Source organism: Borostomias antarcticus (genome assembly GCF_949987555.1).
Source record: "Borostomias antarcticus genome assembly, chromosome: 19".
NCBI classification, from domain to species: Eukaryota; Metazoa; Chordata; class Actinopteri; order Stomiiformes; family Stomiidae; genus Borostomias; species Borostomias antarcticus.
In genome coordinates this window covers 5,300,448-5,323,232 of record NC_140252.1, presented here as the reverse complement: position 1 = coordinate 5,323,232, position 22,785 = coordinate 5,300,448, and the positions used below count along the sequence as shown (strand labels likewise).

The following is a 22,785-nucleotide window of genomic DNA, read 5'->3' as shown; positions in this document are numbered from 1 at the left end:
GCAAAAGCTAAGCGCTCGACACCGTACCCATCCTTAAAGGTTAGACGTAATTATTGAATTCTAAAGTTAAAATATATAAGACAACTTAGGGAAACTGATAAGTAGTTCTCAAACGTTTTACAGTAAAAGAAAGAATAAGACATTAAAAATTGGCTAAAATGACGTCCTTGTTACAGTCGAAACAGAAACACATAAAAGGTTATTGTGAAGCCACTTGAGCAGAGAGAGAAATGGTGTCTGTATGATGTAGAGAGATGAGGGCACGGGGAGCGTCCCTATGGTCTTAAATTACTCCCTACTAATCTGCCCCCCACCATCTGAATTAGTTTGAGAACACAGGAACAATTTCAAAAGCAACATGGTAGGATTCCCATTCCCAGCCTGTAATCCAGGCTGCCCTGTGCGTTGCTTTACACCAGTTCAGGGAAGGGGAAAGAGAAATGAGGAAGTCGACGTCGCCCGTTTGAGACAGACCTTTAAGTGTTGTTCCTGGGTCTCTTGGCAACGTCGGGGCCGGCCTCCATGACGCCCGGCCTCTTCAGAGCCCATTGGTCGTGGTGTCTCTGTCCGCCCGCCCCCTCGGTCTCTGACTCGCTGCTGGAGCTGCCGCTGCTGCTGCTGCTGTGGCTCTCGCCCCCGTTGTTGTACTGGAAGCCGTCCTTCTTCCCGCCGCCGCCGCCGCCCTTCCCCCTGTCCCCCCTCTCCCTCCGCCTCCCCTCCGCCTCCCCGGGGGCCTCCCGCTGGGCCTGGGGGGCCTCCGGCCGGCGCTCCAGCCAGGGCTCCAGGGGTGTGTACTGGAGCACCGGGGGCTGCTGGGGGGGCAGCTGCGGGTGTTGGAGCAGGGGCAGGCTCTGCTGGTGCAGCTGCGGGTGCTGCTGGTATTGTAAGTGCTGCTCGTGGTGCGGCTGGAACTGCTGCTGGTGGTGCTGCTGCGGCTCCAGGTGTTGTTGTGGTTGTGGTGGTTGTTGTTGTTGTTGGTGGTGGTGGTGGTGGTGTTGTTGTTGTTGTTGTTGTTGTTGTTGGTGGTGGTGGTGGTGGAGGTGCATCTCGTGGTGGTGGTGCTGCTGGTGCTGCTGGTGGTGCAGCAGGTCCAGGTGGTGGAGGTGGTGGAGGTGGAGGTGGTGGTGGTTGCCAGGTTCTTCAGTGCTGTGCTTAGGTTTCATCTTCAGAAACTTCTCAAACTTCATGGAGGCTTTCTTGTTGACCACAAACCAGTCCTGGTGAAGAGAGAGAGCTCAGTATACACCGTTTCATGGAATGTTCATATTCAAAACAACACCACCACTTTGGTCCATCTCAACATCCGGCTTGTAACAGTCATAACAGTCATGCTAGCTAACGTTAGCGGCGCTTGCTAACGTGACAAGCAGTTATTTCTTGAGCCTTCCAAAGGCAGAACAGTCAAGATATGTAAATAATAATCTTAACACTGAGCAACAAGTTAATTTGGACATTAATTTGGACATTTTTGGACTTGCTAGCAAACATTCACTTGAAAGGATCAATAGGACAAACAGGAACTCCCAACAGGGTCCAAAAATACACTTACCTGCATAACATACAGTAGATCTTACATATCACAGTAGATCAACGACATATCAGATTTAAAGACTCAGGGTCTTGACTGAAGACCGTGGTTAGTTATAGTCGTTAAAGTTAGAGAGAGCATGTCAGTGCAGCTGAGCTAGGCCTGGAGGAGCTTGTTTAGATTCAAGATCTAGCTTCAAACAGGGGCCGTCGCTTGCAGCAGACATCTCCTACCTGGGAGTGTACAGAGTTGATGTGGTACTTGACACCACTCTCAGAGTTGAACTCCTTGTTACAGATCAGGCACCTGTACTTCCCCGCCTCAAAGTCGCCCTGCAGTCGGAGAAAAACATCAACAATCATATCAACAATATTTCTTTCTTCACTGCATATACCTGTACATAAAAGGCTAATCTTCCAATGAGCTTCTTTCAGTGGGTTAATAGCCTGCTTATTTGAAGTGTATGTGACAAAATAAAAACGATGTGTCGACTGAGTTTGGACAGCGGGAGTTTCAAGGTTAGTCGATCTTCCTGGCCATGCTTGGGTACTGGTGAGGGGGTGAAGGAGTGGATGTGTGTGACGTACCCTGGTGCAGAGGCCCAGATGGGCTTTGAGCCCGGACACACTGGTGTAGACGCAGTCACAGCCCTGAGCGGGAGAGACAAGAGCTTCACAAGAGGACACTAACACACTGGCACAAACACTGCACTGAGTGAAAACTATAGGCTCCTGTAGATTTGAAAGCAGGATTACAGATTATGCAGTAGAAATCTGGTATTATTCTTACAGATTTGGTAGAAGTGCATGTGTGTGAGGGATCCGTACCTGGTCTGATTTGGTTAAGTGGTGTTGTGGAGGGATCCGTACCTGGTCTGATTTGGTTAAGTGGTGTTGCGGAGGGATCCGTACCTGGTCTGATTTGGTTAAGTGGTGTTGTGGAGGGATCCGTACCTGGTCTGATTTGGTGCAAGTGGTGTTGTGGAGGGATCCGTACCTGGTTTGGGCACTGAACTTTCCTCTGCAGCTTCACCTCGTTCTTCCACTTCCTGAGGACCTCCTGACTGAAGGACGGCAGCCCCGGACGAGTATACTTCAGCTGGGGGCCACAGAGAACAAACACCACTCAGGGTGTGTGTGTGTGTGTGTGAGGGGGGAAGGGTTGGTTGGTGTGGGTATGCGTGCGGGTGTGTGTGTGAGTGTGTGTGTTCCGTCTGTCTCACCTTCCTGTTATCTGGTACCAGGTCTCTCAGGGTGTGTGTGTGTGTGTGTGTGCGAGTGTCATCTGATACCAGGTCTCTCAGGGTGTGTGTGTGTGAGTTTCATCTGGTACCAGGTCTCTCAGGGTGTGTGTGTGTGTGAGTGTCATCTGGTACCAGGTCTCTCAGGGTGTGTGTGTGTTCCCTCTGTCTCACCTTCCTGTTATCTGGTACCAGGTCTCTCAGGGTGTGTGTGTGTGAGTGTCATCTGATACCAGGTCTCTCAGGGTGTGTGTGTGTGTGTGTGTGTGAGTGTCATCTGGTACCAGGTCTCTCAGGGTGTGTGTGTGTGAGTGTCATCTGATACCAGGTCTCTCAGGGTGTGTGTGTGTTTGTGTGTGAGTGTCATCTGATACCAGGTCTCTCAGGGTGTGTGTGTGTGTCATCTGGTACCAGGTCTCTCAGGGTGTGTGTGTGTGAGTGTCATCTGATACCAGGTCTCTCAGGGTGTGTGTGTGTGTGTGTGTGAGTGTCATCTGGTACCAGGTCTCTCAGGGTGTGTGTGTGTGAGTGTCATCTGATACCAGGTCTCTCAGGGTGTGTGTGTGTTTGTGTGTGAGTGTCATCTGATACCAGGTCTCTCAGGGTGTGTGTGTGTGAGTGTCATCTGGTACCAGGTCTCTCAGGGTGGGTGTGTGTGAGTGTCATCTGGTACCAGGTCTCTCAGGGTGTGTGTGTGTGTGTGTGTTCCCTCTGTCTCACCTTCCTGTCATCTGGTACCAGGTCCCTCAGGAACTTCTTCTTGGGCCACTCCTTGGTCATCTCGTCGTTGGCGATCTCCTGCAGGTGGAACACGGCCACCTGGGCGGACTGGCGCTGGGCGCGGCCGCTGGGCGCCCACTCAGCGCTGGGCTCCTTCTGGGCCCGCAGAGCCTCCTCGTCCTCCGCCTGCTGGGGCGGCGCCTGAGAACGGGGGTCACAGGTCACCCTCCGGGAACAACCTCCAGGAAGGACACCACCTAAAAACGGCTTTTATCTGAACGGTGTGATGCGTTACAGTGCTGCCTCTATGTTAAATGGACTACACTTATAGAGCGCTTTTATCCAAAGCGCTTTACAATGAAGGCCTCTTATTCACCCGTTCACACACCAGTGCAGCTGCCATGCAAAGCGCCATCCTGCTCATTGGGAGGTTCAGTTTGGGCTTCAGTGTCTCGCCCAAGGACACTTTGACATTGCCGGGATTCAAACCGCCGACCCTGTGATTATTGAACGACCCGCTCTACCTCCTGAGCCACGGCCGCCCCTAAACTCTGCTGTTAAACTGTCAATATAAACCCAATAACACTAACACATAGGCCTGTAATAAATAACTGTACATACAGTATGGTATCAGGGGGATGGGGTTATGAAGTAAAGTACCGATATGAAAATTTGGCCGATACCGGTAATATATTAACATTGTTGTTATGGCCGATAACCAATATTTAACCGATGTAGATATCTTCTGTATAAAAACAAGTTTCTATGATGTTATACATACTGAAAAACACATGTAAACACTGTCTCTATTTCCAAAACATTCTGAAAAGCTGCTAAATCATTTACCGCATTGTTTCCTCTCAAAAACAACACACTAGGCAGTTAGACAGAAATAAATATCTGCTGTTCACATCGGCCCCGTTTTCCACATCGGACCGATATATTAAAAAATGACCAACATCGTCCGGTACCGATGTGATTGCCGATATATCGCGCATCCCTAGAGTAAAGCACATTTATAGCACAGATTCAGTGAACCGGTGGGTGAGGTGTGGTGCTGCGCTGACCGGGGCGTGCTCAGACTTGAGGTGGTACTCCAGGCCAGCCTTGGACCGGTAGGCCTTCCCACAGTGAGGGCAGTTCAGTAGCATCTTCTCCAGCTCCGACTCCTCCTTCCCACACTTCTTCATGTGGTAGAGGTAGCCCATGATGCTGGTGAAGCTGCCGCTGCAGCCCTGCGGCGGACGAGAACAGACGGAGTTGGACGCGGAACACAGGAACCCTCCTTGGAACGCTGAAAGAACTGAACACGGAGGCAAGTACAGCTCATGAAACCGAGTGACGCAGGGTCCCCGTGAAGCGAGTTGTTGGTTAAACTCAGTCCCTCGGTATGAATATCGCCCACCCGCGCCGATGAAGAGCTAGCTTTTCATGGCATAGTTGGTTAAAACGGTGTCTGGTCCACGGGAGACCCGGGTTCGAGTCCCGCCCAGGGGATGAACGTATGGGTTACATTCACACCAGTGAACCTACCTCTCTGGGGCATTTTAACACGCTGCAGGTTTCGAGGTCAGAGTTCACACAGGGGAGCCTACCTCTCTGGAGCATTTTAACCTGCCCAGTCTCTTCAGCACCTTCCTCAGCTTCTCCTTCATGGACTGGTCGTCCAGACCGGCTCCGTCGTCCGGCGAGGGCTGCAACACACAACAGGGAGGTTCACATCATCCTCCTACAGCGTTACACTCAGGTTCACATCATCCTCCTACAGCGTTACACTCAGGTTCACATCATCCTCCTACAGCGTTACACTCAGGTTCACATCATCCTCCTACAGCGTTACACTCAGGTTCACATCATCCTCCTACAGCGTTACACTCAGGTTCACATCATCCTCCTACAGCGTTACACTCAGGTTCACATCCTCCTCCTACAGCGTTACATGGAGGTTCATATTCTCCTACAGCGTTACACTGAGGTTCATATCATCCTCCTACAGCGTTACAGAGAGGTTCATATTCTTCTACAGCATTACAGAGAGGTTCATATTCTTCTACAGCATTACAGAGAGGTTCATATTCTTCTACAGCGATACACTGAGGTTCATATCATCCTCCTACAGCGTTACAGACAGGTTCATATTCTTCTACAGCATTACAGAGAGGTTCATATTCTCCTACAGCGTTATGGGAACACGCAAAGTGAGCAAGGCAACGTTACAGCACCAATACTTTGGCTGTTGGTCGGTAGAGGTGGTCTCACCAGGTTGCTGTGGTCTGCCATGATGTGGTACTTCATTCCCGTAGACGACTTGAGCTGTTTCCCACAGTGCTGGCACGTGAAGGGAGTCTACACAGAACATAAGAACTCAGGAACCAGACACTGGAATTGGCTACTTCTGGTACACAGTAAAGTACTTGCAAACAGAACATATCCAAAACACGACACAACACAGCACATATATAAAAGAAGAAAAATGTCTCAGGCGGTGTTGTTACATTGTTATTACAATGTACACTTGGTTATTGCTTTGGGGAGTAGTGTTGCTGCCGTGGTTACCAGGCGGCAGGACTCCATGTGTTTCTTCAGGCCCTCCACGGTCTTCCTGCTCACGCTCTTACACTTGGGACAGGTCACTCTGCCGCGGTCCAGGATCTGCAGCTGCCAGCGTTCCTCCTGGCTGCCTGAACAACAACAACAATAACAAACACAAACACAACACACTACTGTCAGATTACCTGAGCACCAACAACACACTACTGTCAGGCTATGAACACCATATCATTCTCCTACAGAGTTACACTAAGGTTCATAACATTCTCCTACAGAGTTACACTAAGGTCCATATCATTCTCCTACAGAGTTACACTAAGGTTCATATCATTCTGCTACAGAGTTACACTAAGGTTCATATCATTTTCCTACAGAGTTACACTAAGGTTCATAACATTCTCCTACAGAGTTACACTAAGGTCCATATCATTCTCCTACAGAGTTACACTAAGGTTCATATCATTCTGCTACAGAGTTACACTAAGGTTCATATCATTCTCCTACAGAGTAACACTAAGGTTCATATCATTCTCCTACAGAGTTACACTAAGGTTCATATTCTCCTACAGAGTTACACTAAGGTTCATATCATTCTCCTACAGAGTTACACTAAGGTCCATATCATTCTCCTACAGAGTTACACTAAGGTTCATATTCTCCTACAGAGTTACACTAAGGTTCATATCATTCTCCTACAGAGTTACACTAAGGTTCATATTCTCCTACAGAGTAACACTAAGGTTCATATCATTTTCCTACAGAGTTACACTAAGGTTCATATTCTCCTACAGAGTTACACTAAGGTCCATATCATTCTCCTACAGAGTAACACAAAGGTTCATATCATTCTCCTACAGAGTTACACTAAGGTTCATATCATTCTCCTACAGAGTTACACTAAGGTTCATATCATTTTCCTACAGCATTAGAGGCAGGTTCATATTCTCCTACAGCGTTACACTGAGGTTCATACTGTATCATTCTCCTAGAGCATTAGAGGCAGGTTCATATTCTCCAACAGCGTTACTCTTACAGCGTTATAGGGAGGTTCATATCATTCTCCTACAGCGTTATAGGGAGGTTCATATCATTCTCCTACAGTGTTATAGGGAGGTTCATATCATTCTCCTACAGCGTTATAGGGAGGTTCATATCATTCTGCTACAGCGTTATAGGGAGGTTCATATTATTCCACTACAGCGTTATAGGGAGGTTAATATCATTCTCCTACAGCGTTATAGGGAGGTTCATATCATTCTCCTACAGCGTTATAGGGAGGTTCATATCATTCTGCTACAGCGTTATAAGGAGGTTCATATCACAGCGTTATAAGGAGGTTCATATCATTCTCCTACAGCGTTATAGGGAGGTTAATATCATTCTCCTACAGCGTTATAGGGAGGTTCATATTCTCCTACAGCGTTATAGGGAGGTTCATATCATTCTCCTACAGCGTTATAGGGAGGTTCCTATCATTCTCCTACAGTGCTACATAACAGGGAGGTTTATATCATCCAGCGTGTTCAAGGCAAAGTTACAGCACGAATGCGGCACCACGCAGTACCACACATTCAGACTGCCTGAACACCAACAACAAACTAACAACACACCGACAACACACTACCATCAGGCTGCCTGAAGAACAACACAACAACCACAACAACAACATTGTCAGGCTGCACCAGCAATGCACCAACAACACCCTACTATCAAGCTGACTAAACAACAACAACACACCACCACCAACAACAACAACAACACTACTGTCGGGTTGACTGAACAACAACAGCAATGCACTACTATCAGACTGCCTGAACAACAACACACCAACAACACCACTACTGCCAGGCTGCATGAACAACAACAACAACAACAACAACACCACTACTGTCAGGCTGCCTGAACACAAACAATACAACAACAACAACACTACGGTCAGGCTGACAACTGAACACCAACAACACCCAAACAACGACACTACTATCAGGCTGACTGAACACCAACAACACCACCAGGCTGCCTGAAGAACAACAATACTCAATACAACAAACAACAACACCAACAACACACCAAGAAGACACCAACAACACACTAACACACCAACAGCACACTAACAACACACTAACACATCAACAACACACAACAACAAACCAAGAACACAACAACACACTAACAGCACACCAACAGCACACCAACAACACTACCAACACACCAACAGCACACCAACAACACACTAACAGCACACCAACAGCACACCAACAGCACACCAACAGCACACCAACAACACACCAACAACACACCAACAACACACCAACAACTCACCAACAACACACTAACAACACACTAACAACACACCAACAGCACACCAACAGCACACCAACAGCACACCAACAGCACACCAACAGCACACCAACAGCACACCAACAACACACTAACAGCACACTAACAGCACACCAACAGCACACCAACAGCACACCAACAGCACACCAACAGCACACCAACAACACACCAACAACACACTAACAACACACCAACAGCACACCAACAGCACACCAACAACACACTAACAGCACACTAACAGCACACCAACAACACACTAACAACACACTAACAACACACTAACAACACACTAACAACACACTAACAACACACTAACAACACACTAACAACACACCAAGGACATACTACCATCAGGCTGCCTGAACAACAACACAACAACCACAACAACAACAACATTGTCAGGCTGCCTGAACACCAGCAACGCACCAACAACACCCTACTATCAGGCTGACTAAACAACAAAAACAACACACCAACAACAACAACAACACTACCGTCAGGTTGACTGAACAACAACAGCAATGCACTACTATCAGACTGCCTGAACAACAACACACCACACTAACAACACACTACTGCCAGGCTGCATGAACACAAACAATACAACAACAACACTACTGTCAGGCTGACAACTGAACACCAACAACACCCAAACAACGACACTACTATCAGGCTGACTGAACACCAACAACACACCAGGCTGCCTGAAACCAGCTACCAACAACACACCAACACACTAACACCACACCAACAACACACTAACACACCAACAACTAGGCTAGCTTCTGATGAGGTCACGCAGGAGGCGTTCCCATAGTGAGACACGAAACGAATGCTATGAAAGAGAACTGCATGGCAATAAACAAATTCTAAAGAAGCACAGAACCGAGTATAACCCATTTATATTTTACCTTACTCTGATCACATATTTTCAGGAAAGCTGTGGAGGCATGCAACACCAAATTCAAATTGAACAGCACTGTAGTGTAGCCTATGTAAAGCAAAGGTCAAAGAAAGATCAAAGTAAGCGATCTCTTATTCTAAGCTAGACAGTGTTACACTGGTGTTGTCATTAGTTTTAGTCAGTGGGAAAAATCCACACCGTGACATCGCTACCAACAACACACTAACAACTCACTAACAACACACCAACAACACACTACTATCAGACTGCCTGAACAACAACACTACTGCCAGGTTGACTGAATAACAACAACAACAACAACAACAACAACAACAACACACAAACAACACTACTATCAGGCTGACTGAATAACAACAACAGCAACAAAAACAACAACACACAAACAATAACACTGCTATCGGGCTGACTGAACAACAACACACCAGCTACAACACTACTGTCAGGCTGACTGTATAACAACAGCAACAACACACAAACAATAACACTACTGTCAGGCTGACTGTATAACAGCAACAACAACACACAAACAATAACACTACTGTCAGGCTGCCTGAACACAAACAACACACCAACAACACACTACTGCCAAGTTGCCTGAACAACAACAACACTACTGCCAGGTTGCCTGAACAACAACAACAACAACACTACTGTCAGGCTGACTGAATAACAACAACACACAAACAATAACACTACTATCAGGCTGGCTGAACAACACACCAACAACAACACTACTGTCAGGCTGACTGAACACAAACAACACACTAACAACACACTACTGTCAGGCTTACCGAACAACAACAACAACACACTGTCAGGCTGCCTGAACAACAACAATTCAACAACAACACTACTGTCAGGCTGACTGAACACCAACAACACACTACTCTCAGGCTGCCTTAAGGGGAGACACTAGTCAAAATTGTGTTTTTTCTTCCGAACTTCAATTTTCAGATTTGTCCGATATTCTTCTACTATAACATGTATACTATCACTACATTAACAGAGAAATGGCGAGACTGGATTAAAAACAGCTATTTTTCAAATGTTTGTACCTGTGAAATAAGCATATGAATGCATAATGCTTATCTTTATCTGCCATTTTCTTAAAATTACGTTTTTTCAGTACCTGACGTCACTCGGTACCTGCTATCTCAACTTCCAGGGCAGGTGCATTCACTAAACTTTACATACTGATTCTCAGATGTATTCTGCAAATATTTACAGCTGGAATTGTGAATACCTTGTTGTCTTTTCATTTTAGGTTGCATTTCCTGTCTAAAAAATACACCAAAAAATTGGGTGGATGGGTGTATGCAGTATTTTTTCAATATCTCTTGAAAATAAGCTTGTATTCACAAATCCAGCTGTAAATATTTACATTTTTAGTATATTATCAAAACAAAAGTAAAACTTTAAGCCTGACTTTATCCATTGTTTAGATAGTAGGTACCGAAATATATGCAAATGTACGCATATTTAATGAGTTATTGCCTAATTTGCATACCTAAACTTTTTTTGGGAGAGAAAGGGGTTCAGTGTCTTGACCAAGGACACTTCGATATATGGACAGGAGGAGCCGGGATTCAAACCGTCGACCCTAAGCTCGATGACCCATTCTACCTCCTGACCACAGCCAATGAGGTGTCATTGGGATTGGTGCGTCTTAACAGCCTCATGTAGCTTGGCTCCTCATGTCATATACCTTCAGTTGTCAGGACAGATATGAAAAGCAGGATTAAGGTAGACGCCTAATAAGAGGGAGACATTTCATCAGTCTAGGAACATGGTGGCGCTGTTTGTCTGACTAAGGCCCTAGTCGCATGCTACTGAATACAGGGAACAGCTACATTGCATTTTTGCTATTTCTCTGGCGCAGTGTCGGGAATCACTAGGTGTGGTCCCTCATATGGGTGGAATAATTTGATGATTTTGTGAAGGTGCGTCAGTGTCATTCAAGTGCAACATGTTTTTGCTGTAGAGCTACAGAAAACCATGCGCTAAACTAGGCAATGCACATGGACAGGCAGGAGAAAATACACATGACAAAACTCGAGACAGAGACATCTCATTATATCATATTTAAATTCAGTTATTCAGAAGTAAAATAATCAGTTGGACAATCTATCTCCCAAAAGTGTACCTTAATTCACTCATCTTTGCCTAAAGCGCAAGTGGCATTGCCCACCGTGTGTGGGGGCATGGCCTAGGTCTTTCACATCAGTGACCATAGCTAAATGGAGACTCTCATTCACAGCTCTCTCTCACCTGGGGGGTTAGGGGTAGGGTAAGGGTTTGTTCTCTCACCTGGGGGGTAGACGGGAGGTTCCTTCTTGGTTGAGAAGGGAACAATTGTTTTATTCTTCGGTTCCTCTGTCTCGCTGCTCTGGGTGAAGCCGCTGCCCTCAGGGCTGGCCTGGGCGAAGCCGGCACCAGCAGCACTGCTCTGGGCATAGCCACCGCCACCTGGAGCTGGAACTAGAGAGGTAAAGAACAGAGCTGATTATTGAGGGTGGAGGTTGGGCAGCTAATGCGTGCAATACACTAGAAGACTTCCAAAAGAGTTTTTGTCACAATTTTGCAAAGACTAGGATTATGCAGGGTCATTTGCATGAACCAAGACTAAAAATGTCATGTATAAACATGTATAATTTTATCGGAACGTCAAGCGGCTTGTACCGACAGGTCAAGCGACAGCTAGAGCCTGGGACTGACCGCCCACACCAAACAATGGAGATAATGGAAGTGTGCTACGCCTTAAGCACAACTCTCAAGATATTATTCCGACATTGGAAATGTGTCTGCGACCATGAAATCGGGTGAGAAGTCGGTTGGTGCAAGGCCGGCATTAGGCGAACTAAAAACGTCAAATCTGCTCAGGCGCTACAACAGCGCAGGGGCTAACGGTGAACATCAGAGAGCATCAGAGTAGAGAAGACATGGGAGGGACGTACCTGACAGTCTCACTTCCTGGGGGAAGTTGGAAACAGGCGCCGATCTCTCCATTTCTACTCTCTGCATTTTCTTCATTGCAAAATCTGAGGAAGACGGAACAGATTTATACAAGTCAATGCTCTGCAATGGTTTGGGGTGAGAAAGTCTTCCACAGAGCCCACAACTGGCGTGTTGGCGTGACTGAAGTGGATTGATAAAACAAACAAAAGCCCAGTCCCAATGTCCCCCCTAAACCCTCAAGCCCTGAACCCTCACAGAATTTTTTTTATCACCTGGTAAGTGGTTGAGTGTGAGAGGCTGCAAGGAGTCTAAATGGTATAAAAAGTAATGGGACAGCACTCGCGACATCACGTTACGTTGACACCAAAACATATTCCTTACTAATATTTGTTTTTTTCTTGTTTGTCCTGTTATAGTGTTTTGTCTGCCAGTAACTTGTTGCATTGTCGCCGTTATCCTGCATGGCAGGTCTCTCTTGTAATGAAATGTTGTTGTATCTTAAGGAGACAACCTTATTAAATAAAAGTAAAATTAATAAAAAAAGAAAATATTGTGGGTCTGGGACTTTTTATTTTACGTTATGTTTTTGTGCGAGGTGTAAGCCGTCGCACCAAGAAGAGCGAATGTCGCATTGTCCCTCTCCGTCCCTTCCGTGGTTGACTTGCAGTTCTATGTTGCTAACACAAGAGGCAGTGGTCCTGGAACATCAAAACAAAAGACTGACACCATGGATTTTCAAGAGCTCTGGTGGCCTAGTGGTTGAGGAGCTTGTCTACCATGCTGAACGTTGAGAGTTCAAAACCCACAAAACTCGTGGGTTCAACAGTGTGTGGACAGTTTTTTGGCACTGGATGTTATAGAAGCTATGTAAAAATGTGGTTACCTGGTGGGTCTATGTCAGGTATTGAGCCAACGCTCATAAATAAACGAGCGTGGGTCATATTTGTTCATTATAGACCCTTTTACAGCCTTCGTCAGCACAAGTATGCGTGCACATTCTTGAAACAGTAGCAGGGGGAGACAGATGAATTCAGAACGAGCCGTATTTTAGTGCAAAGACTAGTATTTTATATACCATCAAGATGTCTGGCTGTTGCGTCTACGGGTGTCCATTTCGGCGCTCTAGTGGCAAACTTTATTCGTTTCAAGAGTCGCCTGTGGCTACAAGCCGCGTTTGCGGTGCCCATTTTATATCAGGTAAGTTATTTTGACTACCTGGTTTTACTGGGATGTCTGGTTGAAATGTAGAGTAATATCTGAAGTAAACAGTAACCCATAACCTGGCTGCACGCTAAGCTAAAGCTAAGTTCAGGAATTGAGGCCTAATGATAGCTAGTGCTAGCTAACACGCTAGCTAGTGTTAGCTAGCTAACTCAGGGCCCGGGGAGTCGGAGATGGCTAACGGCTAGCAAAGCCTAATGAAATGGTGAGTCCTGCTTTGCAGCTTTATGCATTTCAGATTGATCATTTTGGCAATGTGTGTGAATTTGCTGCTATGTGAGAGATAAGGACCTGTTGTTTCATGTCATTGACAAAAGCTTCCCCTTATTATGGTGTCAGAACGATGGCTTATGAATGCGATGTTATTAGGTTAAATACAGTAGCCCAGAGATGTTTAGCACTGGCAGGGCTATTTTCAGTTTGATAAAAGGCTTTGTGGTGTTTGAGCACGAGTTGTCGTACTCTTGTGATGGACTTCGTTTTGGTGTGGAATTATAGTTGTTTACGTTTTGGTAGGAACAATTAAATTGTCCCAAGTGTTGTAAATTATTGGTACCCCTACCAGTGGCGATTACTCCTATAAGCCAGGGTAAGCCTGGCTTACCCGTACAAATAAAACTTGAATTTTGCACCTTCTTTCAGTGAAAGAGGGCACGAAAATTGACTTTCAGACTGTTTTTGACTTAAATGCATCTTGTATTCTGCCATATCGCTTGATTTTCATCCGTGTTTAGCATTTTGGTAGTGCTCCATCGCCCCCTACAGTCCTCATGAAAATACAGTCCACATTATGGTCCGTTGACACCGGTCTTACTACCTCGTTATTCACTTAACATTGTAGGCCAGGTAAAATGATTCTAGCTTACTGAAGTCAAGACCAAATCAAATCAAGACCAAATCAAGACCTGGAGCGGTGGGCTAATACGCCTAGTAGCCTAGTAGGCTAGTAGCCTAAACACTGATTAGTGAAGTAGGGGAGTAGGCTATTGAGTGCTGTGTCCTAAGGGGGTGTATTTTATCGTCCTGTCATTCCTCTTTGTGGTGCTTAGCCATTGTTGTCATATAATGGCTCTGTACTTTATTTAGTGTGTCCCTAAAAGCTTGGTTGTTTCGGCCTAAATATTGCCCTCTTATTCGCTCGCTCTCAAATTATTGGCCTTTGTTGATGTGTTAAAAAAAACATCAGTAGCCTGGGCTACTATAGTTTTCCTGTATGTTTGTACATATAAAAGCCAATGCTCAGCGGCCTTCTGGTGTTGTGAAACCCATCAGGGCATGCTTTGAAAGCGCACCCCCCAAGAAATTGTGCGCGCTGCGCGTGCGTGCTTCGTTGGTCCTGGCTTACCCGGTTCTAGGACCAACCAGACACCACTGACCCCTACGTGCGTAGTTTCTCTCCCTATCTGCGTGTGTGTGTACGGGGTGTGTGGGGGTGGGGGGTTGGGGGGCATTGGGAGTAATAACAATATCAGAGAAGACCCTGTGCAAGACCCCACGGTACGCTACTGCATTATAGACAGACAGTCCTCATTACAATAGGAGTAGGACACTTCAAATCCTATAGTAATTCATTTTTGTATGGGATGTGATGCACCAGTCGCTCTACGCCTATGTGGTTTATTTTCGGTGATTAGACTGACTGTTGACTGGCACAGCTTTAGGTGGTGATGGAGGAATGAGCTTAATGTATTGATGCTTTTTTGTGCGTGGCTGTAAGCCAGCGCACCTAGTATAGTGTTCATCCGGTTATCACTCCATCCCTCCCTCCCTCCGATACTACGGAGAATGTTGGCCTGCATTTCTCTGTTGGCACCACAAGAGGCAGTAGTCCCAGCGCACCAAAATCAAGAAGGACACCAAATTCAACCTGCCGATATCAACTGCACAAGTAGAGTAGTGGTGAGAGCATTGGACTCCCACGCAGGAGACCGGGGTTCCCGGTGGGGATGACTTTATGTTATCATCAGTGTAACTGCTTTAGTCACTGACCGCTACCATTAATGTTATGAAAGCTGCTGCTAGTTGTTTTGAGCCTATGAGCTAACTGGCTATCCCGCTCTCATTGTGCTGGATTAGCACTGGAAGCATTGGAACTGATGTGTCCAGGTGACAAGACGCATCTTTATTTATCAGACATTATTTCATGTCATTTAAATTCACAGCTATTTCAGTGGCATGACTAGCTTCCGTCCTACCAGTCCTGAATGGAAACAAGTCAGCCTCACACATAAGCCAGGCTGGACCTGGCCGGGTTCTTGTAGGCCTACATGTAAATTAATTTTGGCCTGAATCAAATCCCCTTTACATTATCACAACCCTCTGTGTTACTCTAAAAACATTTGTTCTACTTGTTGAAATAATTTCCCTTTGTAGTCATAAGCTAACTACATTACTGCCTGTGATTCTTGTTTGTGATTAATCCAAAAGTAGGCATGTTCAAGAATGACAACATGCATTTTGCACAAACACCACACAAATCTTTCCATATTCATGCTGGAAATCTCAATTCAAAGAATACTGATGATGAGATGGATGATTAATGTTATGCAGTAATTATATTATTTATGGTAATATAAATCTGTAATTTATAACCACAGCCTACATATTTTCAAACAAATCAAATTATACAAACCCATATAATATATACATACAAATATTGAAACCAAAATAATTATAATGCTACTTGTGCAGATAAGCAAGTCCAGTTGAAAACAACATATTTTGCTTTGTAACATGAACTTCAGGGTTAAATGTCGGTTATCTCTAGTATAGAGATATACATTAGTATATCTAGATCATGGATGTATTAATAAAACTGGATAGGGTCACTCCAATCAATGACTGATTGGAAAAGTGAGATTTCGAATCTTGGGGATCTAGAAATAGTAGAATTAAATCCACTTCATGGTGGTGGGCCTACCGTTCCTCCAGGCCTGGTCCTGGGCTCTGTCTCGGCCAGGGTCTGGGAGGGGGCCGGGGCCGTGGCCGTGGCTGTGGCCGTGGGTGAGGCTGGGGCCGGGGCCTTGGCCGTGGGTGAGGCTGGGGCCGGGGCCTTGGCCGTGGGTGGAGGTGAGGGTGGGGTTGTAGCCACTAGCCACCAGCCTAGGGGGCATCCTGTTCAGAGGTGGAGCAAAGCCACCCTCCACCCCATTGGCCAGGCTGGATGACATCACAGAGCAACAGGAAGCATCAGGGGCGAGATAGCCCACACCAACGGGACCCAGACTCACGTTCTGTAGATCTTCGTACCTGGGCGGAAAACAGCAGCACACCAACACCTGAATACCAGAACACACACACCTGCTGGTCCAGGGATATGAGCCGACACCATGTTAGGGTTCCAAGCGGTTCAGGTGTCACCAGGGGGTGAAAGAGAAAAACAAACTGTCCATTTACCTTTTCCTCCCGTAGGTTCTCTTCATCTTCTGGGCATCGAGGGCTTGAGACTCCTCATTCTAAAACATTCAAGTAAAGAACTGTGAAATAGAGATCCAGCATCGTTCAGATTCAGTTTAACAGGTTGTAAATGATCATATAAACGGGACTACAGTGTGATGAATCCATAAGGCAATAGCAGCTGTCCTTAACTGCTCATTCGCTTTATGCCGTTGAACCTACGAAGAGGTGTTGTGTTTATTGCACTTGTTACATGCGTTACATTTATTAGGCACGGTGGCTCTGTGCGTTACACCGTCGCCTCACAGCAAGAAGGTCCTGGGTTTGATTCCCGCTATCTCCCGGGCCTTCCTTTGTCGAGTTTAAATGTTCTCCCTGTGCTCACTCGGGTTCCCTACACATAGATACCCAATATGGAAAAACATGCAAACATGCAAAAGTACAGATCCTGTCCAGTGCTGACCAGGACTTGGACTGAGCATTTGGACTTGGTCCCCGGGTGCCATGAATGATGGCAATACGAACCAATCATAAAGCTCCATGGCGAAATGAGGAAACAAATCAACTAAAGAGAACCTGCAGAAGATCTGAGCGTATATGGCGAAAAACCAAGCTACAGGTCCACCATGATATTCTCAAAGAACATCTCTCTGCCTTTAATAAAGCAATAGGAAATACAAGGAAAGACCACTTCTCAAAATTGATATCTATCAACCGAAATAATTCAAGAGTGCTCTTTTCAACAATTTTTAGCCTAATAAACCCTGCCATAAAAACATCAGATAACCTGCTCTCTACCTCCAAATGTGAGGAATTTGCAGCTTACTTCAGAGATAAGATTATGAATATTAGGAGGAATATCACCCAGGAAAGATCACAGATCCTCTTCCTCCATGTAATGGACATATGAGCTTGTTTACACTGATGGACACAGAAATGTTGAGAAAAGTAGTATCCAAACTCAAATCCTCCACATGCCTGCTGGATCCCATCCCCACCGATTTTTTCAAAACTATTTTTGACTCTGTATCCTATGACATTTTATTCATTGTTAATGACTCCCTATCTACAGGTGTCTTCCCACCAATACTTAAAACTGCTTTGGTGAGACCCATACTGAAGAAAAACAACTTAGACACTTCAGTTCTTAGCAATTTTAGACCAATCTCCAACCTTCCCTTTTTGAGTAAAATTCTGGAAAAGATTGTTTTCAAACAGATTAATGATTTCCTAGCTACAAGTTGTACCTTTACCTTTTCCAGTCCGGCTTTCGTGCCCATCATAGCACGGAGATGGCATTAGTCAAAGTTGTAAATGACCTCAGAATTAATGCTGACTCCAAAGAGCTCTCTGTTCTCGTCCTCCTGGACCTGAGTGCAGCCTTTGATACTATAGATCATGCAATCCTCATCGAAAGACTGGAAAAGTGGGTTGGCCTCTCCGGTCCAGTCCTTAATTGGCTTAGGATCTAATCGGTCGTGATTTCTTCGTTGCCCTCGGTGAACATAGCTCAGGAAAGATCCCTATGACCTGTGGGGTGCCCCAAGGATCGATCCTAGGACCTCTACTCTTCAGCCTGTACATGCTGCCCCTTGGCAGTGTCATCAGGAGGCACAACATTAGCTACCATAGCTACGCAGATGATACCCAACTCTATATTTCTGTAACACCCAGTAACTACAGCTTGGTTGACTGCCTTGTCAAGTGTATTACGGATATAAACGTATGGATGTCACAATTTCCTCCAACTAAACCAGGACAAAACTAGTACTGATCATTGGAGAAAAAGCTGAAAGAGAGAAACTATCTGCACACTTAAAAACTCTGGAAATGGACACCAAATGCCAGGCTAAAAACCTAGGTGTCATACTTGACTCAGGTCTTAATTTCGAAAACCACATCAAGAATATTACAAAGACATCTTTTTACCACCTAAGGAACATTGCCAAGGTGCAACCCTTTCTCTCTCAGGCTGACACCGAAAGATGAATGCATGCTTTCATCACAAACAGGCTGGACTACTGCAATGCTCTACTATCAGGCCTACCAAAGAAAGCAATATCTAAGCTACAAATGATACAGAATGCTGCAGCACGAGTCCTCACTAAGACTAGACAAAGGGCACACATCACACCAGCCTTAAAATCACTACACTGGTTACCTGTCAACTCTAGAATAGACTTTAAAATACTATTACTAGTCTATAAATCTCTCCACAGTCACTCACCAGAATACATTTCAGACATGCTTGTTAGGTACATGCCCAACAGACCACTCAGATCCTCAGGTACTGAACTTTTAACAGTTCCAAAAGCCAGGACCAAGAAACACAGAGAGGCAGCTTTTAGTTTCTATGCCCCCAACCTCTGGAACACCCTACCGGAGTGCCGAAGAAGAGCCGAAACAACGGAGGTCTTCAAGCGAGATCTCAAGACGTACCTTTTCGACCTAGCCTACAATCACTAGCCAGGACCTTGAGACACAGAAAGGCAGCCTCAAACCTACCTGTGAATCCTCTGTATACCAGGGTTTCCATTAGAGAAAATCGGTACCGGTCAATGTGTCCGGGAAGATTAGACTTTTCCGGACAAACTGGAGAAATTCTGGTCATTATATTACAATATAATATTAAGCCTATTATAGGTGTTTGTCGCTGTGATTGGTCATTGTGTAGCTTATATATGCCATTTTCTGTCTCATTTCCCATCTGCATGATTAAATGTGTGATAGGCTGTCATGATTCCATGCTAGGCCTATATGTAATTGCACAGCCACAAAAATAGTCACCTTTGAATTGCGACTGTAGGCTAGAACATGAATTTTTATTTCAATTGCATGAATCAGATTTGAGGATGTAGGCTAATTGGTTTGGGATTCGCGACAGTAATATGTGTTTACTAATTTCTCTTTCCAGTTTTAGCCTACCATTTTTATCAATAAAACAGCGTCGTTTTAACCACGGACATCACAGTAGGCTATGAGGATGAGGAGGATATAACTGTTGAGAAACAACTGATAGGCGGGCTGGGCTAAATAAAGAAATGCCACAATGCATGTCTAGATATAGAACATTTTTATTTAAAAGTGCAAGAGGTTAGGCAACATGTAGGCTTCTTATAACATTTTAATTTAAGGGCTACATACGTCTGCGCTGATTGGAATTCATAGGCTAGGCCTATAGCCTAATTTCGGCCTTTTATCCGATGGGCTACAATAGAACAAAACTCTTGGATAATAAATATAGCCCACTTAAATAAAGTGTAAGAACTTACAACGTGCATAGGCTAATTTCCATTCGATATCAATAGGCCTATGCATTTTCGCCTCAAGCTCCATCGATCAGGCTCCCTCTCGCTTGCTATGGTGGCCCATTAGCCTATAGGCAGGTTTATCTTATGGCTATTTTTTCATCGCATAGGCCTACTAGCCAAAAGCCTACACATTAACAGAACAAAGTGAATAGGCCTATTCGTTTTTTTATATTCAAAAGGAATCATGATATATGGAAATTTAATTTTAGCCTATTGTAGGCCTAATACAATTAGGGAGAATTATTTTGTCCAGACATTATGACCTGAGAGATTTTAATATATCGGACTTCAACAGATTTTTCCGGACAAAAACCGGTAATTACCGGCTAACGGAAACCCTGCTGCATACATTGGTGTTTATCCTGTTATGCACTGTATGTATATCAAGTAGTGTATAGAAGCTGGTTACCCTGAAACAGGCTTGTTCTGTTCTGACAGCTGTGTTGCTTCAATGGCTCAGTGTGCTACTAACCGTTTTCTGCCTCTCTCTCTCCCTCCTACCTTCTAACCAGGTCCAGTGGATGCCCCACTGTCGCCCGCAGACCACCCTGAGTCCGATAGATACCCCCATGTCAGCTGTGGATGTCAAACTATGACAAACATACTCCTGGAGCTTACTTGATCGCCTTGTTGAGAGGGGTCAGGGAAGAATTTTTACAGCTCACTTATCTGGCCCCCGGGTGATTACTGTTTTTTTGCTTCCCTCTGGAATATGTAGGGGTGGGTCGTATGCCCACCTCCCTTGTTCTCTGTAAAGCGCATTGTGTTGCCTCTGGGTATGAAATGCGCTATACAAATAAAGCTTTGATTGATTGATTGATTGAATTGGCTGCCCCTGGAGGAGGTTGGATGGAGAAATACAGAGGACGAATTCCACCGGCGAGCAGAAGATGTGGGTGTGTGTGTTGTGGGTGTTGTCGCCTCTCACTCATGTGTGTTATGTGTGTCACGTGTGGCTAATAAAGACCCCTGGAGGTCCAGTAATTACTACTTGTTATTACACATCTTTATTAACCTATCTGAAATTACAGATGTACGTTCAGCTCAACAAGCTGGGTGAACAAGCTTTTGATATAAGATGAACTAGAGCTACTGCACCTCAGTGCTGCACTAAGAAAACTGTTCCTGCATCTGAACCAGGCCCAGGATACTAACCTGTATATGAACCAGGCCCAGGATACTAGCCTGTATATGAACCAGGCCCAGGATACTAGCCTGTATATGAACCAGGCCCAGGATACTAGCCTGTATATGAACCAGGCCCAGGATACTAGCCTGTATATGAACCAGGCCCAGGATACTAGCCTGTATATGAACCAGGCCCAGGATACTAGCCTGTATATAAACCAGGCCCAGGATACTAGCCTGTATATGAACCAGGCCCAGGATACTAGCCTGTATATGAACCAGGCCCAGGATACTAGCCTGTATATGAACCAGGCCCAGGATACTAGCCTGTATATGAACCAGAATGTTAATTCTCACCCTGGGCAGTCCCAGCAGACTCATCTCAAACGGTCGCTCCGGCATTCGCTGGACAACTGTTGAATAACGGACACAATTAGCCTAGCTCCAGTGGCCACCAACAACAACAACAACAACAACAACACTGATCATTTCACTGCAGATGTGTGTGGAGCACAGCTCTTTGCAGCCTTCCCTCCGACTGGCAGCCCTACCTGGATACGGCACGCTGCTTCTCTGCTGGGGAGCCACGGTCTTCCTCTTCCTGGGCACGTATGAGGTGGACATGCCTCCCATGTATGTAGGGTCCATGACAGTGGCGCTAGTCTGAATGATGTCTGTCCGTCTGTGCTGGGAAACACAACAGAACAGAGCTGGGTGAAGCACACTGTCGCCATAGGGTCCTCTCTAAAGGTCAGTCTCCAGAAGATAGCCTTAGTATAGCTACTGTTACCTTTCAAATCTAAATAAAACACTGGACACGTTTTATCTGGGGTGTTCATGCATCACCTGTAAAATATTTCTATCATTGCCAAAATACATTTAGCAATTATTTGCAGTGGAGCGTTTGAAGGCCATCTCGGCAGACATACATGAATTCAAGGTGATCAGCCCAAGTTGAGGCTGTAGTTCACGTATGCAGAGCTGATCCTTGGTGCTGGGTAGATCGCGGCAAGGGTGGTAGTCTACTCGGGTAGTGTTTCAACGGTGTGCACAGCAACCAGCAGCAAAAGCCACCATTATTGTCCGCGAATGGCCACACACAAAAAAGGGGAGACGTTTGCGGACGGCCGATCTGGAGGAAAAGTAAATCGTCTACTCGGACTACAGCTGCATACAATGTAACCAGACTCGCATCACACGCACCCTCCTCGCAATTCAGCTGCAGTCGAGCCTAAACCAACAACCGATCTGATTGTGTTACAGTCGGGCTACAGTGAAATGTCTCCCCGTAGCACCGTGTACCTCCCCTTAGCAAGGTTAGCTAGCCTGCTCCTCGGCTCGACCACTTCCCCTTCGCCTTTACCCCGGCAATGATCCGCCAGCCATCCTTGACTCCCGCTAGGCCGATCGCAGACCTGATGGAAAACAAAATGTACAGCAACACTAATCTGTAAAGAATCTGCGGTCGCGG

General features: G+C 45.6%; 1 protein-coding gene across 1 annotated transcript; it reads right to left on the bottom strand.

The window, feature by feature from the left end:
- Nucleotides 1-476: 476 nt before the first annotated feature.
- On the bottom strand, nt 477-22,785 carry znf512 (zinc finger protein 512; the record flags this gene model as incomplete). Its single annotated transcript, XM_084453592.1, has 16 exons — nt 22,244-22,785; nt 21,866-21,996; nt 21,672-21,727; nt 16,876-16,934; nt 16,400-16,728; nt 12,258-12,341; nt 11,611-11,781; nt 6,045-6,169; nt 5,748-5,834; nt 5,084-5,182; nt 4,556-4,723; nt 3,489-3,689; nt 2,525-2,626; nt 2,116-2,178; nt 1,762-1,860; nt 477-1,217 (listed from the first exon to the last, which is right to left on the bottom strand). The coding sequence occupies exons 2-16, from the start codon at nt 21,960-21,962 to the stop codon at nt 477-479; spliced, it is 2,481 nt and encodes an 826-aa protein (XP_084309718.1). The 5' UTR covers nt 21,963-21,996; nt 22,244-22,785.